Here is a 17763-nt window from a genome sequence, read left to right as displayed (position 1 = left end):
AGTCCACGTCAGCTGCAGGCTCGTTTGTGGCTGACCAGTCCGATGCGGGACAGGCAGACACGATTGCAGCGGTTGCAAGGGAAAATTGGTTGGTTGGGGTTGGGTGTTGGGTTTTTCCTCCTTTGCCTTTTGTCAGTGAGGTGGGCTCTGCGGTCTTCTTCAAAGGAGGCTGCTGCCCGCCAAACTGTGAGGCGCCAAGATGCACGGTTTGAGGCGTTATCAGCCCACTGGCGGTGGTCAATGTGGCAGGCACCAAGAGATTTCTTTAGGCAGTCCTTGTACCTTTTCTTTGGTGCACCTCTGTCACGGTGGCCAGTGGAGAGCTCGCCATATAATACGATCTTGGGAAGGCGATGGTCCTCCATTCTGGAGACGTGACCCATCCAGCGCAGCTGGATCTTCAGCAGCGTGGACTCGATGCTGTCGACCTCTGCCATCTCGAGTACCTCGACGTTAGGGGTGTGAGCGCTCCAATGGATGTTGAGGATGGAGCGGAGACAACGCTGGTGGAAGCGTTCTAGGAGCCGTAGGTGGTGCCGGTAGAGGACCCATGATTCGGAGCCGAACAGGAGTGTGGGTATGACAACGGCTCTGTATACGCTTATCTTTGTGAGGTTTTTCAGTTGGTTGTTTTTCCAGACTCTTTTGTGTAGTCTTCCAAAGGCGCTATTTGCCTTGGCGAGTCTGTTGTCTATCTCATTGTCGATCCTTGCATCTGATGAAATGGTGCAGCCGAGATAGGTAAACTGGTTGACCGTTTTGAGTTTTGTGTGCCCGATGGAGATGTGGGGGGGCTGGTAGTCATGGTGGGGATCTGGCTGATGGAGGACCTCAGTTTTCTTCAGGCTGACTTCCAGGCCAAACATTTTGGCAGTTTCCGCAAAGCAGGACGTCAAGCGCTGAAGAGCTGGCTCTGAATGGGCAACTAAAGCGGCATCATCTGCAAAGAGTAGTTCACGGACAAGTTTCTCTTGTGTCTTGGTGTGAGCTTGCAGGCGCCTCAGATTGAAGAGACTGCCATCCGTGCGGTACCGGATGTAAACAGCGTCTTCATTGTTGGGGTCTTTCATACTGAATGAGCAGACCCCCTGGTTACTGGTTATAATGGGTTCCTTAGGGAAAGGCTCAATCATTACTCAATCTCTTCAGAAAGTAGGGATGGAACCTCCCAATTGGAATGAGGACACGAATCTGATTTATTGAAGGGCAGGAGAGGCATGGAGGAAGGTGTCTCAAGGAATTCTTGGGAAAACAAGGGAGTGAAGGATGGGGAAGGAGCCCCACACATTGCAGAGGAAGGGGAATTCTACCCATGGTGCCCAGAGAGGCAGTGTGTCCTACTACAGAGGAAAAGGCTCGGTCAGGTAGGTAGTGGAGGATCTGATGGGTCTCCCCTGGGTGCAGGAGGGTGGGGTGGGATGTTGGGCATCTGCAGTGGAGCTGGGACTGGAACTCACTTAAGTGCAACATGAAGTGTTTCACTGAGTTCTGGGGGATGAATTGCAGATAAGGGAAAGGGGTATCAGGAAGTGTTCTATGTTGGGGATATGTCCTTGAAATCCTGAACTGCATCATGGCTGCCTTGTTCATTGACCAAGGACCGTGTAACTGGACAGAGCTGCATTCAATGGCTGGTGGGGCACCAGCATGGAGGTGGGCTGGGGCAGCTAACCCTGCTCTTTCTCGCCCAGGTTACTGTACAGGGCGATTGACTCACACACCGAAGACATGGGCCCCATCTACAATTACCGAGTGGGCATCTCTATCTTCTTCATTGTCTACATCATCCTCATCGCCTTTTTCATGATGAACATCTTCGTAGGGTTTGTGATAGTAACCTTCCAGGAGCAGGGAGAGACTGAGTACAAGAACTGTGAGTTGGACAAAAACCAGGTAACTACTCACAACCGTAGTGGTCCCAAGCCACAGCCCTGACTCTGAGCATCATTTCCATGCACATCCACTACCTGGAAACACTCTCCACAGGCTCAATCTCTGCCTTGCCTGTAACAACGACTTCTCTGGTGTTGCCTCATGCATCCACAATGACCTCATCGACTTTATCCACTTTTCTGCTTGGAGCAATCCATGCAACAAGACTACACGGGCAAGGCCCCTCAACTCTTCCTCTGCTATATCGACAACTACTTTGGTGCTGCCTCATGTGCCCACGATGAGCTCATCGACTTTATCAACTTTGCTGACAACTTCCACTTTAACGTTAGATTCACGTGGTCCACCTCCAGCAACACACTCCTTTTTCTCGATCTCACTGTCTCCATCTCAGGACATAAAAGTGTTAACTCCCATAGCTGCCTCAACTACACCTCTTCATTCCCTGTCCTTTCTCTCAATTCCTCCATCTCTGTTGCATCTACTCCCAGGATGAGGTCTTCCATACCAGATCATTAAAGATGTCCTTCTTCAAACAACATAGCATCCCTCTACCACCATCAACTTGGCCTTCATCCCCCCCATTAGCTTCACATGCCCTGGCCCCTTCTGCCCCTACACGCAACAAGGACTGGATTCCCCTTGTCTTCATCCACCACTCCACCAGCTGCCGCATCTAACATATTATCCTTCACCTTTTCCACCAACTACTATGTGATCCCACCACCAGACGCATATTCTCCTCTCCTCCCCGTTCCTTCCATGATGCCCTCGTCCACTCCTCCATCCCCAGCAATTGCCACCTTGGCCCCTTCCCCTATGACTGCAGGTGTACCACTTGCTCCCACACCACCTCCCTCACCACCATTCAGGGCCCAAAACAGTCCTTCCAAGTGAAGCAACACTTCACCTGAATCTGCAGGGCTAAACTCCTGCATTCGGTGCTCCCTTTGTTGCCTCCTCTACAACGGTGAGATTGGACCCAGACTGGGAGGTCACTTCGTTGAGCATCTCAGCTCTGTCTGCCACAATAATGGGAATCTCCCAGTGGCCACCCATTTCAATTCCCCACCCCATTCCCATGCCGACATGTCTGTCCATGGTCTCATGCACTGCCAGACTGAGACCACCTGCAAATAGGAAGAACAACATCTCATCTTCTGTCTAAGTACCTTCCAGCCAGATGGCATCAACATAGATTCCTCCATTTTCAGTTAGAACCCATCACCCCTGATCTTTCCATTTGTCTCCTTTCCTCTACCTCTGTTGCTCACTCTTTCTTTTTCCCCTCTGTCTCCTTTCACAGAGCCAAAATCAATTCTCACCATCCTCTCTCTTGACTTATCATATCCAATTAATACCTTTTGTCTGTTGGTGTGCACTCTCCTCCCCCCCACCACCCCTCCGCCATTCATCCCTTTCTCCCCAGCCATCTCTTAATTTTTAATCCTACCTTGAAGGGCTCAGGCTTGAAACGTCGGTAATCTATCTTTACCTCCTATGGACGCTGCAAGACTGGCTAACTTCCTCCAGCATCTCTGTGTATTTACTACGATCACAGCATCCGCAGACTTTCATGTTTCACTCCTGTGAAAGGAGAAACATAGTCATCTTTTGAGGTTCAAGACCCTTTGTCAGAACTGAGACAAAGTTTGTGAAGACTGTTACCAGGTTAGTGCCCAGTTACCCCAGTATGTGGTCAGTATGGCGAGTATTTCCCCTGGTACGCGTTCAGTATGTGGCCTCTTACTGGATCAGGGAACAGTTTTCCACTGTGGTGGCAGTGTTTGTGAATTGCCTCCAGGGTGGGCATGGTGTGTGCAAGGTTCCCTTGTTCAAAAACTACAGATGCAGGCGTACACATGGGGTGGGAAGGTTGGGGGAAGGGGATATCTTCGATCGGGTAAAACCTGGGAGTATGCTGTCCACAAGGTTCACTGGCCAGTGGGTGAATGGGAGCAGCGAGAGTGAGAGCATGGACAAAGAATGAAGGAGTTCAAAGGTTCTTTTTAATTGACAGAAAACAATGCAAAAAAAGTAATATACACAATATACTTAAAGGCAAACAGTCATCATGAGCATTGTCTGGGGTCCCTAATAATAAGGGAAAGAGAAGGAAAAGAGTGTCCCTTCAGATTTGCCTCCAGGTTTCCCTCAGCATCTGCAGCCGCACAGACTCCGGTTCCAACCATCGGCAACCCGAGCTCCAAATCAAACCATCTGATACGATCAGGAATCTTTCAGTGCCCGAGGACCTTCAAGAGCCCTTCTCGCCCTCGGCACCCTCTTGAATCCCAGTTCCGATACGTGACTCCCAAGAGCCAGTCTCCAGCTGTCAGCAGCTTGGTATGAGTCCTTTGACTGCCAATGGCCTGCAGCCTATGTGAGTTCTTCATTCGCTGAGTCCCTCATGAGTCCACTAAACTTAAGTCACCTTCCTGTAGGGTCGACTCTCAGGCCTCTATTTCTGGTGCCCTGCTGCTCCCCTGGACTCTGCAGTCCCTCATCTTGGGCACGGACCTCCATGGTTGCAGGATATTTAAAAAAAACACTTTGCTCTTATAGCAGGCTGTTTAAAGCCTGTGTGAGTCGTCGGCATTAGAACAGGTCAGTAGGACCCTGCGGGGCAGCACTGTGTCTCCACTCCCTCCTCTCCTGGGTCCATTTCAGTGGAGGCACTTCGTTACACCAGCTCTGGCAGCACTGTCATTTTTTGGGGAGGGGTTGATGCTAGGGAAGGCGTACACATGGGGTGGAGATCGGTTTGTTCACAAGAGAGAAGCATAGTGGTGCAATTGTAAATCCAGAGAGGGGTTGATACGAGTCGCTCATTCCTGGTTGTGGGAAGATGGGATTAGCTGGGTGTGAGGGGCTTGTTGTATCCCCAGCCTTGCAGAGGAATTTCCAGAAGGGCACAGCAGTTTTGGGATGATGCAGTTACCAAAAAGGTATTACAGCACCAGTGACCCAGGTTCGTATCATTGCTGTTTGTAAGGAGTTTGTACATGCTCCCCGTGTCCGTGAGAATTTTCTTTGGGTGCACTGGTTTCCTCCCACGTTCCAAAGACATACAGGGTTAGTGGGTTAATTGGCCACATGACTGCATTTGAACTATGCAGGCTCATGGGTCAGGAGGGCCATTTTTTTCCAAAAATAAACTTTATTCACCATTATTTAAAAAAAAACCCCAAGTCTTTTTACCTCCTTAATGTCATAGTGTACATTTCCAATTCTATACATTGTTACATTTGTTCCTTATTCAGCACAATTGCCCACAACTTTGGCACCTTGAAGGGCCTGTTACCCTGCTCCATCTCTAAATTGAAGGCACCAATCCAAGCTGGGTTCCTGGAGTTGGACAGGGTCTCGATCAGCCAATACTTTTTAAGTAACACCGAGGCTAATTCTGTAGGAGGTGACCCTCAGATGTGTATATAAAAGTGAAGATCACTGCACAGACGTCAGGTGGGTGCTGGGCGTACCTGGATGCCTCTGTCCCAGTCGGACCTACAGTGAATCAGCAATGGGGTAGACTGTGATCCAAGACTGAGCCCAGCTTTTCACGGAGTTTTATTTGTCAAGTTGTCACACTCAAAAATGTTGCACAACAAAACTCATTTTCTCAGTAGATGTTACCTCACAAAAATTCCTGCATCTGTAATTTTCGAAGAAGCAAACCTTGCAAGAACAAGGCAAGAGCTTCCATGCACACCATGTCCACCCTGGTGGCAATTCACAAACACTGCTACCATAGTGGAAAACTGTTCCCCGACCTGGTAGTAGGCCACACACTAACCCTGTACCAGGGGAAACACTCCCTGTACAGACCACATAACAGGGTAACTGGGTACTGACTCTGTGCTTGGGTAACAGTCCGCACGCTGACCATGTATCTGGGGTAACGGACACCACACTGACCTCGTAGCTGGGGTAACTGACCCCATATCTGGGGTAACAGTCTGCACACTGACCCGATACTTGGGGTAACTGACCCATACCCAGGTTACAGACCCCACACTAACCACATATGTGGGGTAACAACCCCACAGTGACCCTACACTGATCCCATACCAAGGGTACAGCTAACACTACATTGAACCTGTATGTAGGGTATCTGATGCTGTATGCGAGGTCACAGCCCCCACACTGATCCATATCTTCAAAGTCCAAGATTATTTTATTGTCATGTAATAAAACAGAAAATGTAATATTACATTAAATTTCCTTAAGTCTCCCATAAAGCAGACAGAGAGTCGCCATTAGGATTACCCCTTACAGTAAGAGAAAGACAAGCAGAGTGTCCCTTCAGTCATCGAGTATGTGTGGATACGCCTCCAGTACTCCCACAGCATTTGCAGCCACACAGACTCTAGTTCATACCATTTGATACGGTCAGGAAGCCCTCTTGCCCTTAGCACCCTCTTGAATTCCTGTTCTGATACCTGGTTCCCATGAGCCAGACTCCAACAGCCCACAGCCTGTGTGGATCCTTCAGGAGCTGAGCCTCTTGTTGGTCTGCTGCTGTGGTCGTCATCCTGAAGGGTTACCTCCTTGCTTCTCCTTCTCAATGGGATGTGTTTCTCCCCAATTCTGGTGCCCTACGCTGGTTTCCTGGAGTCTGCAACTGCTCAAGGCTGCTGCTACCAAAGGTGCCACCAATTTTGGACACAGACCCCATGGTTGCAGGATTTTACATTAAAACACCCTCGGCTCCTTAAACATCTACTGGCTGTTTAAAACCTGAACGGAGCAGTCAACATTAAGACCAGACGGTTGGACACTGTGGAGGAGTGCTGTGTCTCTGCTCCCTGCTCTCTTCAGGTCTGCATCTGGTGTATCAGCCTCCACACTGACTCAGGGTAACTGACCCTACAGCCACACTGACTTCCTATCTGGGTATCAGCCCCCACACTGACCCCATACCGAGGTAACAATCCCACGCCGACCCTGTACCCAAGGTTACAGCCCCCGCACTAACCCCATTCCCTGGATAACTAACCCATATTGACCCTGTACCTGGGGTGGAGACCCCACACCGTCCCATACCCAGATTAATAATCCCATACAGACCCCTTCCGGGGTACAGACGCCACACTAACACTATACCCAGACTACAAACCCCACACTGACCCCATACTTTGGTAACAGACACCACACTGGAGTCCATACCCAGGATACAAAACCCCCACGAATCCTATACCTTGGTAACAGATCCCACACTGACCCCATATCCAGCATAACAAACACCACACTGACCCCATACCTAAGATACAAACCCCACATTAACTCATACCTGCAGTAGCAGAACCCTGACCCCATATCCCACAGTGACCCATTCCTGCAGTAGCAGATCCCATACTGAGCCATACCCAGGTACAGACCCCACACTAACCCCATACCTAGGTACAGACCCCACACTGACCCCATACCCAGGATAACACACCCACACTGACCCATACCTGCAGAAAAAGATCCCACACTGACCCCCATACCTAGGGTACAAACCTCACATTAACTCATACCTGCAGTAACAGAACCCTGATCCCATATCCTACACTGACCCATTCCTGCAGTAGCAGATCCCATACTGAGCTATACCCAGGTACAAACCCCATACTTGGTAACAGACCCCACACTAACCCCATACCTAGGTACAGACCCCACACTGGCCCCATACCCAGGATAACACACCCACACTGACCTATACCTGCAGAAAAAGATCCCACACTGACCCCCATACCTTGGGTAACAACCCCCATACTGACCCATAACTCCAGTGACAGACCCCATTATGACCCCATACCCTGGGTAACAGTCCTCACATTGACCCCTATAACCAGGGTACAAAAACCCACACTTATGCATACCTTGGTAACAGCCCTCATAATGACCCATACCCAGTGTAACAGAACCCACTCTGACCCATACCCAGGGTAAGTCCCACACTGACTCATTCCTGCAGTAACAAACCCCATGCTGACCCTGTACCCAGGGATCAAATCGCACGCTGACCCATACCTACATAACAATCGCACACTGACCCTGTACCCAGGCTACAGCCCCCATACCTCCACCTCTCTTTGGTAAGAAAGACGTTCCTAGCCATGTTACTAATCATTCTCCTGTCTCCTCATCAGCGCCAGTGTGTTCAGTATGCACTCAAAGCCCGACCTCTGATGAGATACATTCCCAAGAACCCTTACCAGTACAGGGTGTGGTATGTGGTGACCTCCTCTTACTTTGAGTACCTCATGTTTGCCCTCATCCTCCTCAACACCATCTGTCTTGGGATGCAGGTGAGTCCTTTTCCGAGGGGGATTTATTGTAGACTGGCATGTGTTGGGTATGGGGAGCAGAGCAACAGAGTTGAGAGACCACTTTATGTTGAAGACTAGAGAATGAGTAGAACTAGGTTTCTCCAGTATCCAGGGATGCAGCAGGCCTTGTGTGTGAAACTGACCAATTTTTGGTTACAGTAGGTGAGAGTCATTGCCCCTTTCTCTCTTGGACAGTGTTCCTGAAGATTACTCACTGAGTACAGAAACTGACACAACATGGTACAAATCTTCAAATTCAGCTTGGCACAGGACACTGATGCGGCCACTTTTGGAATACTGTGTGAAGTTCTGACCGCTGAGCTATAGAAAGGATGTTATTAAGCTGGAAATGGTACAGAAAAGGATACAGGGGTGACCTCATGAATGGAGGAATCTAAAAGTAGAGGCCAGTTACTGAAAGGCACTTTTTTTTTTCAACAGATGGTGTTGGGTATTTGGAATGAACTGCCAGAGGAAGAGTTAGAGCCAGGTGCAGTTATGAGATTAAAAAGACATTTGGACAGGTACATGGATAGGAAAAGTTGAGAGATATGTGGCCCAAGTGTGGGCAAGTGAGGTAAACTCAGATAGACAACTTGGTCAGCATAGATGAGTTGGGCCAAAGGGCATTTGCCTGTGCTGTGTAGCCTAATGAATGTGCTACTCGGTGACGGGGCAGGAACGTATTCACGTGCAGGAAACTCCCTCCAACATCAGTGATTCGCCGTCAGACCAGAGGAGGTTATGCAGGTAGGAATGATGGGGTAGACAATCAGATTTATAGGGCTGCCCCAGGTTAAACATGTCACACACCAGAGGACATGTGTTGAAGATGTTGAGGGTGGGGGGGGGGGGTTGTTGGGAGGGAAGTTTAAAGGAGATGTGTGGCAGGAACAGGCTTCCAGGAGTAATAGTGGAAGTGGATACAAGAGCCGTCCAGATAAACAGACAGGGAATTTACATCATGTACAAGCAGCAAAGTTTTAGTTTACATTAGACAATATTGTTTGGCAGAGAAATGTGGGCAGATGGGTCTGTTCCTGCGCTGCCCTATTCTGATCTCTGTATCAGAGTCATTGAGTAGGGAAACTGTTCCTTCAGCCCAATGTGACAGTATTGAGCATTAGCCACCCTTTCACATGAATCCTATTTTATTCTCCACACATTCTTATCAACCCTTCTTGATTCTACTGCTTACCCACACATGAGGGACAATTTCTAGTGCTTAATGAGCAACTGCTTGGGCAGTGCGGTTAGCATAGAGGTTAGCATAACATTATTACAGCGCTAGTGACCCCAGTTCGAATGCTCCGCTGTCAGTTCTCCCCACGTCTGCATGGGTTGCTTCTGGGTGCTTCAGTTTCCTCCTTCATTCCAAAGGCATACGGGGGTCAGAAGGTTGATTATTCAGGTGTATTTGGGCAGCGTGGGCCTGAAGGGCCTAAAGCCATGATGTATTTAAATTTCAATCTACCAACCCACACATCTGTGGGATATGAGAGGAGATTTGTGCACATGGAAGAAACCCACGCAGTCACAGGGAGAACAAACAAACTCCACACTGACAGCACCGAGGACAGGATTGATCCCTGCCGCTGAGATTGTGCGACACCAACCTAAGAAACTGCACCACAGTGCAGTGATGATTTTGTCCAGAATACCGGGATAGATTGTAGGAGAATCCAATCACTGGGCTGACAGGATCTTGACACAGGCCCAGCTTCAAGAGCAGTAGCTTAAACTGTGCATTGCATTTGTACACTGCTGTGTGGTGGATTATTGCGCTCAAGTTTCAGGACTGGGTTAGGATTAGACTGCAGCTTGAACTTATACCCTTCTGACACTGAGTTGAGAGACCCACCATGTCTGGCAGCTCAGAAGAGTGAAGGAATGGAAGTGAGGAAGGAAAAATGGGAATGCAGTAGTTCAATTGAAGGAGAAGATTAAATGGTTCAAGAGTTTAGGTGACAGAGTGGAAGAAAGGTGGCGATCTGAAGCTTCTGTAGGTACTGAGGGCGATGGACTGGGTTGAGGAGGGGGGTCGGGAGGAAAGAGTGAAAGATCCATATTTGTGTGGGTTGTGTCAGAAATCAGTGGTTCTAGGATTGGGGGACAAGGGTCATATTTTCAGCTCTCACCATGGCTGGAATTGGGTTCAGTGTTGTGGGTTAAAGTTTGTTCCCTCCCCCATCTCCTCCTCTCACCCCTCTCCCCCCCTTTTCCATCCTCTCCTCCTCAATCCCCTCCTGTCTCTCTCCCCTCTACCCCTACTCCCATTTCTTCCCATTCTCTTCTTCATTCTCTTTCCCCTTCCCCCCTCTTGCCCCCTCTCTCTTTCCCTGTTACTCTTTCCCCCCCACCCACCGTCTCTCTTCCTCTCCTCAGCACTATGAGCAATCGGAAGAGATGAACCAGCTGTCAGACATGTTGAACGTTGTCTTCACTGGGCTTTTTGCTTTGGAAATGGTCTTCAAACTGTTCGCCTTCAAAGCCAAGGTGAGTGTCAGGCTGGAGGAAGAGAACAGTGTGTGCTCAGCACCACTTCAGTGTCAGGAACCATGTTGGGGAGCGTCCAACCCAGGCCGTCCAATCACACAAGGTTATCAACTGCTTGTGAGGCAAGCTGGAGCAGAGCTTTGCATCTTGATAATGAGCTCATTGTGTCCCTTGATTTGTTGATGACTGTTTACAAGTGGGCATTACTATGGTGTTTGTACCACTATTTCAGCACCCATAACAAAGCACATGCAGCTACTCTGCACTTAAAGTGCAGTGGAAAGTAACAGAGTAAAAGTGCATGAAGCAGTCAATGTACGGGGGGTGGTAAGTTTCCTACACACCAGAAGTTGACTGATAGGTGCTTCACAACAGTGGAGTGCAAGGTGAAGTAGGGCTATGCATGGAAAGGGAACAAGTCCGGGACGTGAGCGACCCCTCTCTCCCACACCGTCCCCTCTCTCCCACACCGTCCCCTCTCTCCCACACCGCTGCCCCTCCTCAAGACCACCACCTCTCTCCCACTCCACCACCCCTCCTCTAGACTGTCCCCTCTCCCACACCGCCCCTCCTCTAGACTGTCCCCTCTCTCCCACACCGCCCCTCCTCTAGACCACCCCCCTCTCCCACATCGTCCCCTCTCTCCCACACCGTCCCCTCTCTCCCATCCTGCCCCTTCTCCTACATCGTTCCCCCTCTCCGTCACCCCCTGAAGTGGCAGCACCCAGCGATTATGTCAGACTTGCTGTGCCACGCAGACATCTCCCCAGAGCTGCCACAGGGGTGTAACAGGTGACAATGGGATCCTCCATGTCCTTGTTGTATTCTGCAGCACCTCCTGAACTCCCCACTTGGAGGCCTGTTGTGCCTGGATTTAGTTTTTCCTCCAGTCCTCTGCTGACTGCAGAACCTTGACGCAGCACTGGAACTTCAGGAGCCAGGAATATTGAAAGGAAAATAGATATTCCCATCAATACAGCACAGCTAATTTCCAACTGGCACAAACAGATTAAAATGATCCAAATTCTGGACATGGAATATTAAATCCAGTTGATCGGGGCATGTCAAAGTATTGTGAATCCAGATAATTGGAAGTGCCTTGTAAGTCGAAAGGTGGACACAATGACATATATGATTTATATTCTACTGTTCTCTGCACCGGAAAAACTTTATTGGGGCAATTATTATTCCAGGTTCTCTGGCTCATGGTTTACTGGGGAATGCATTTGCTGTTAAATACACCAGATTCCTTCCATAGGTACTGTCCAATGAAAACCTTTCACCAGCACCCCTCCCGCATTCATCCTGGGTAAAGTGGGTGTGTCAGTGGGAGACCAAGGGCTGGACTTGGAACGTCAGCAGTGAAATTTTCCAATGGTGCTAAAATGAAAGGGGAGCAACAAGGCACCTCCTCTGTGGGGCAAAGAGTTCTCGCTGAGAATGTGCTTCTCTTCATCGTTGTTTCTTCCTTCTTTCATGTCTGCTCAGAGGAGGCCTGAACTTGGTGAGCAATGAACGAGGCTTCACTGTTACATGATTCACTTGAGAATCACCACCCAATATAAAGTGAACATATGGGGGCACCCTGCACTGGGCCCCACAGGGGGTTGACAGGCAGCAGGAAATGTCTCCCTGCTTTTAGATCCTCAGAAACCCATCTCACATCACAACCCCTTTAAGTGTATTGTTACAGACCTCTCACCCGTAATCCCTAACCCAAACTGTCTAAACCCCCACCCTCTTCTTCCTCATACTCACTCCACACCCCTCCAATCCCCCAAAAACCTCTAACACCATCCCCATTCCCAAACCCCCTCCCGTTCAACCTCCCTCATTCACCCTAACCCCCCTCACACCCAAACCCCCCTCACACCCTAACCCCCTCACATCCTAACCCCCTCACACTTGCTAACCCCATCACGTCTCCAATACCACCCACCCTCCTCACCCCATCCCCTTACACCTCTAATCCCCAGCCCACCAACTCACTTCACCCCTCCAACTCACCTCACCCCTCCAACTCACCTCACCCCTCCCTCCTTCAACCCCCTCCCTCCTTCAACCCCACCTTACCCTTCCAACCCCTCGCATCTCTATCCCACTCACACTCAACCCACATCCTTATCCCCCCCAGTCCTCCAACCCCCTCATCCCTCCAACTTCCCTCTCTCCTTCAACCCAATCACCTCTCCAATTCCCCTCAATCCTCCAACCCCATCACCCCAACTCTCCTCGCCCCTCCAACTCCCCTCGCCCCTCCAACCCTCTCCCCTCACTCCTTCAACCCCCCCTTACCCTTCCAACCCCTTGCATCTCTATCCCACTCACACTCAACCCTAATCCTTATCCCCCCCAGTCCTCCAAACCCCTCATCCAACTTCCCTCTCTCCTTCAACCCAATCACCCCTCCAATTTCCCTCATTCCTCTAACCCCATCGCCCCAACTCCCCTCGCCCCTTAAGCGCCCCTCGCCCCTTCAGCGCCCCTCGCCCCTTCAGCGCCCCTCGCCCCTTCAGCGCCCCTCGCCCCTTCAGCACCCCTCACCCCTTCAGCGCCCCTCACCCCTCCAGCGCCCCTCACCCCTCCAACCACTCTTGCCTCAAATAACCTCACTTCAATTTCCTCTGTCAATATCCTCCAACTCTCTCACTCCTCCATTTCTCCTTCACCATCCAATCCACACACTCCCTCCATTTCTTTCTCCCTCTCTTTGCTCCTTCCCATCACCATCCTATTTTGATTCTCACTTCCCTCTCATTGCCGCTTCCCTCTCATCCCTCCCCCTCACCCCTCCTTCTCATTCCTTCCACCCCCACTCCTTCCCTCTCCATCCTCCCTCTTCTTCCTCTACAGACCCTCTCCCTCAACCCTTCAATCCTCTTCTCTCACTCCCTCTCTCCATCCTCCCTCTGAATTCCTTTCCCTTCCTTACCATTCCCTCTCCCCTCTCTTCTGTTCCTCCATATCTTCCCTCTTTCATCAGTTTGTTTTACCCCTTTCCCTCCCCTCTCTATCCCCCTCTCTTTCTTTCTCTCTCTCTCCCTCCCTCACTCAAAACCTCTCTCCTCCTTCCCCTTCTCTCTCTCTTTTCCTCGCTCTATCTCTCTCACACACTTTTCTCTCCTCTCTCTCCCCTCTCAAGACCTCTCTCTCTCCCCTCTCAAGACCTCTCTCTCCCCTCTCAAGACCTCTCTCTCTCCCCTCTCAAGACCTCTCTCTCTCCCCTCTCAAGACCTCTCTCTCTCCCCTCTCAAGACCTCTCTCTCTCCCCTCTCAAGACCTCTCTCTCTCCCCTCTCAAGACCTCTCTCTCTCCCCTCTCAAGACCTCTCTCTCTCCCCTCTCAAGACCTCTCTCTCTCCCCTCTCAAGACCTCTCTCTCTCCCCTCTCAAGACCTCTCTCAAGACCTCTCTCTCCCCTCTCAAGACCTCCCTCTCTCTCTCTCTCTCTCTCTCTCTCTCTCTCTCTCTCTCTCTCTCTCTCTCTCCCCTCTCTCTCTCCCCTCTCTCTCTCCCCTCTCTCTCTCCCCTCTCTCTCTCCCCTCTCTCTTGCTCTCTTGCACGTCTTCAAACCTCACTTGGTTTTCATTCTCTCTAGGGTTACTTTGGAGATCCTTGGAATGTGTTTGACTTCCTGATTGTCATTGGAAGTATCATTGACGTTATCCTCAGTGAAGTAGATGTGAGTATGATGCTCTGTCTCTGACAAGATGTGGGGGTGTCCCAGTGCAATTCCTGGCCCAGTTGATTGATTTGATATGACTAAGTCTGGTGAGACTTTGTTGCTGCTCATTTGCAGGAAGTGTTTCTATCTCGTGGCTTGGAGTGGAGAATGGGAGGTAGTGATCCCATTACAAAGTAAAGGTGTCAGATTGATGGTCTCGCTGATTCAGTGTGCAGGTGTGTGCATGCAATGCACTCCTTACACCAAGTCTTCCTGCTGGATCAGGAAGGTGTCTTTCACCCTGCTAATTTCTTTGGTTGTGAGTGTGGCTGGCTGTGAGAAAGTATGTCCTGGTGTGGGTGTGCGTGTGTCTGTGATAGTACCATGATCAGATGTATATTTGTACTGCAGAGTACTCTTGTGTGCTAGGCATTTACTGCCCTGTTTAGTTGTCTGTGTGTACTTCCCTGTATAGCTGTATTCTGGTGTGTGCTGCACTGTACCACTGTCTGGCTGTGCTGCTGTCTGTGTCTGAGTGTACAATCTGTGTCTGTGTTGCAATCTCTGTGTTTACCACCCTGTACTGATGTCTGTCTGTGTGTGTGTGTGTGTGTAATACCCTACACTATTGTATATCTGTGTATCATCCTGTGTTGCTGTGTGTGTGTGTGTTTCTGTTTGCAATACACTGAACTGCTATGTCTGTGTGTACCAACCTGTACTGCCAGGTTCCTATCCCACTGTTAGTTACCTCTGGGCTCTCCTTCCCTTGCATTCTGCCGATTCTGCCATAGATACTGTTTCCTCTCGCTCTCTACCATCCCCACATCAGGGTCAATGGGGAATGTTCACTGCTGACAGCTGGATCCAGTAGGGTGAGGGTTGGGACTTCCCACCTACCTGCCCAACAATCTTGGGATCAAACCATCAGGCATGCAGTCAGGTAGGGTGAATAGCGATGAGTGCAGGGACAGAAGCCTAGGAAAGTTTGAGCCCCTGCCTTGGGGGTGTAATTCTGTGCAGCTGCCCGGAGCTAGTGGGTGCCCTTAGTTGTGTTGCATCTTTGCATGGTGAATGTGCCTTGCCCAAGGGGGAGTCGAATGGCATCCGAGTAAGACTGAGTTACCCAGGGCACAACTATGGTGAGGGAGTTACAGTAAGCACAGTGGAGTATATACTGGACGGCTTATTGAATCAAGACTAACATGGGACACTACAAAAACAAGCTGCACATGTGAAAGGAGCTGTTATGACATGGGGAAGAGTTAGGGAGGATCCTGGGGAAATGATCAGTGAGCATGACCACTATGAAGAGAATGGGTCTGGGACAGAGAAACCTGGCATTGCAGTGAAGGTAGATAGTCCAGAATAGTGAAACGTGGGACTGTGGTGAAGGTAGATAGTCCAGAATGGTGAATTGCGGGACCGTGATGAAGGTAGATCGTCCAGAATAGTGAAACGTGGGACCGTGGTGAAGGCAAATAGTCCAGAATGGTGAAACATGGGACCGTGGTGAAGGCAAATAGTCCAGAAAGGTGAAACGCGGGAGCGTGGTGAAGGCAGATAGTCCAGAATGGTGAAACATGGGACCGTGGTGAAGGCAAATAGTCCAGAAAGGTGAAACGCGGGAGCGTGGTGAAGGTAGATAGTCCAGAATGGTGAAACGTGGGACCGTGGTGAAGCTAGTGTGTCTGGAATGGTGAATCACAGAACTGTATGAAGGTAGTGTGTTTGGAATGGTGAGGTAGTGTGTTCAGGGTGGTGCAAAACAGGACAATGGTGAAGGTCGTATGTCCTGGACTGAGAAACGAGGGAACATGGTAAGTGAAGTGTGTCCAGGATGATGAAACATGGATCAGTGGAGAAGGTAGTGTGTCTGGGACAGTGAAGGCAATGTGTCCAAGATGAAGAAATGCAGGTCCACAGAGATGGTAATGTGTCCAGCATGGTGAAACACAAAACTGCAGTGAAGGTGTGTGATGAGGGTGGTGAAACGCAGGATTGCGGTGAAGGTAGTGTGTCCAGGGCAGTGAAACACAGGACTGTGGTGAAGATAAATGTATCCAGGATGGTGAAACATAGGACTGCAATGAATGTAGTGTGTCTAGGAGGGTGAAACACGAGACTGTGGTGAAGGTAGTGTGTACCGTGAGACTTAACGCTGCCTAAGATTGCCTGATGCGGGGTCCTTGTTGAAGGCTGACCGTCAGGGGCAGCATTATCACAGAAAATCCAAAAAATCTGTGATGTTGGAAATCTGAATTAAGAACCAGAATGAGGGAAGTTTTCAGCTGGTCCAGCAGCATTTGTGGAAACAGATAAAAAGAAAATTGCTTGGTCTCAGACCTGAAATGTTAACCTCCACTCATGCTGTTTCACCTGCTGAATGTTTGCAGGATTTATTTCAGAGTGATGTCAGACCTTTCCTTGCAACCAGAAAGCTTAACCGCGTTAGCTCTAGAAGGGTCTTCCCATGCAGCATGTTGTTACACCCACTCTGGTGAAGGTCGGATCCCCCAGCAGTAATGGCCACAGGGTATTTAAACAGCAGAGGCTAATAAGGCACCACAGACAGGCAGCATGAGAGAGAGAGAGAGAGAGAGATATTTCTCAGAAGATAACAAAGTTCTATTCCCAGGGTGTTGTTGCATAGGCTCTCATTGCCCTGGGGTGGTAGTGGGGAATCCCTGGGGGCATTTCCAGGGTGGTTGAGGACTCTGCACCCAAGCCCCAGCCTGCCTCATTTCTTTAGGATTAGGTCTTCACAGAGACATCCTGGGCCACCACAGAAAATGGGGCCATGGTACTCATGAGCAGAGAGGTACAAATCTGGCACGTACCTGGTACAATGTGCAGCATTGTGTGTTTGAGGCTATTTTCTGTCCAATCTTTTTCTCTCTTCCCCCATCTCGCCTCCATCTGTATTTTTTCATTGCTTCTTCTGTCTGGATTTCTCTTTCTCTCAGTGTTGCTTTCACTCCATCGCCTCCCTTTCTGCCACCTTGGATCAGAACTCCTTTTGCTCTCTGTTCCTTGCCACTCTGCCTTTCTTACCCAATAACAGCCCCTCTGCCACTCATCCATCACCTTTTTCTCTCCCTGGCTTCACTTCCCTCCCCCTTTGTGCCCCTTTAATTCTTCCTGCCTCTCCTCCATGCCCCTTTCCTTTCTACTCACTATCTGCCCACTCTCTAGCACTCTTCCCCTCTCTCTGTCCCCGGCACCTCACCTTCCTCACTGGGCCTGTCTTTCTGGTCCCTCTTTGCTTGCCTTCTTCCCCTCTGTCCTCTCCCATTCCCTCCTCTCTACACTGCGCCTCTCCTTCACCCTGCCAGCCTTCTCCCTCCTCTCTACTTCCACTGTCCACTCTCTTTGGAGGAAAGTCATGCACTTG

General features: G+C 50.0%; 1 protein-coding gene across 5 annotated transcripts in view; it reads left to right on the top strand.

Moving 5' to 3' along the window:
- LOC138764868 (voltage-dependent L-type calcium channel subunit alpha-1S-like) overlaps positions 1–17763 on the top strand; it is a 170133-nt gene that overhangs the window by 89931 nt on the left and 62439 nt on the right. For 4 of the 5 annotated variants that reach the window (XM_069941270.1, XM_069941268.1, XM_069941269.1 and 1 more), the window contains exons 25-28: positions 1692–1893; positions 8031–8189; positions 10596–10706; positions 14304–14387. In XM_069941270.1, coding sequence (XP_069797371.1) covers positions 1692–1893; positions 8031–8189; positions 10596–10706; positions 14304–14387 — 556 coding nt within the window. The remainder of the gene's footprint in view (positions 1–1691; positions 1894–8030; positions 8190–10595; positions 10707–14303; positions 14388–17763) is intronic. The other variant, XM_069941271.1, reaches the window with a different exon arrangement.

The sequence above is a fragment of the Narcine bancroftii genome, chromosome 5, assembly GCF_036971445.1.
Source record: "Narcine bancroftii isolate sNarBan1 chromosome 5, sNarBan1.hap1, whole genome shotgun sequence".
NCBI lineage: Eukaryota > Metazoa > Chordata > Chondrichthyes > Torpediniformes > Narcinidae > Narcine > Narcine bancroftii.
This window is presented reverse-complemented; position numbering and strand designations above follow the sequence as displayed.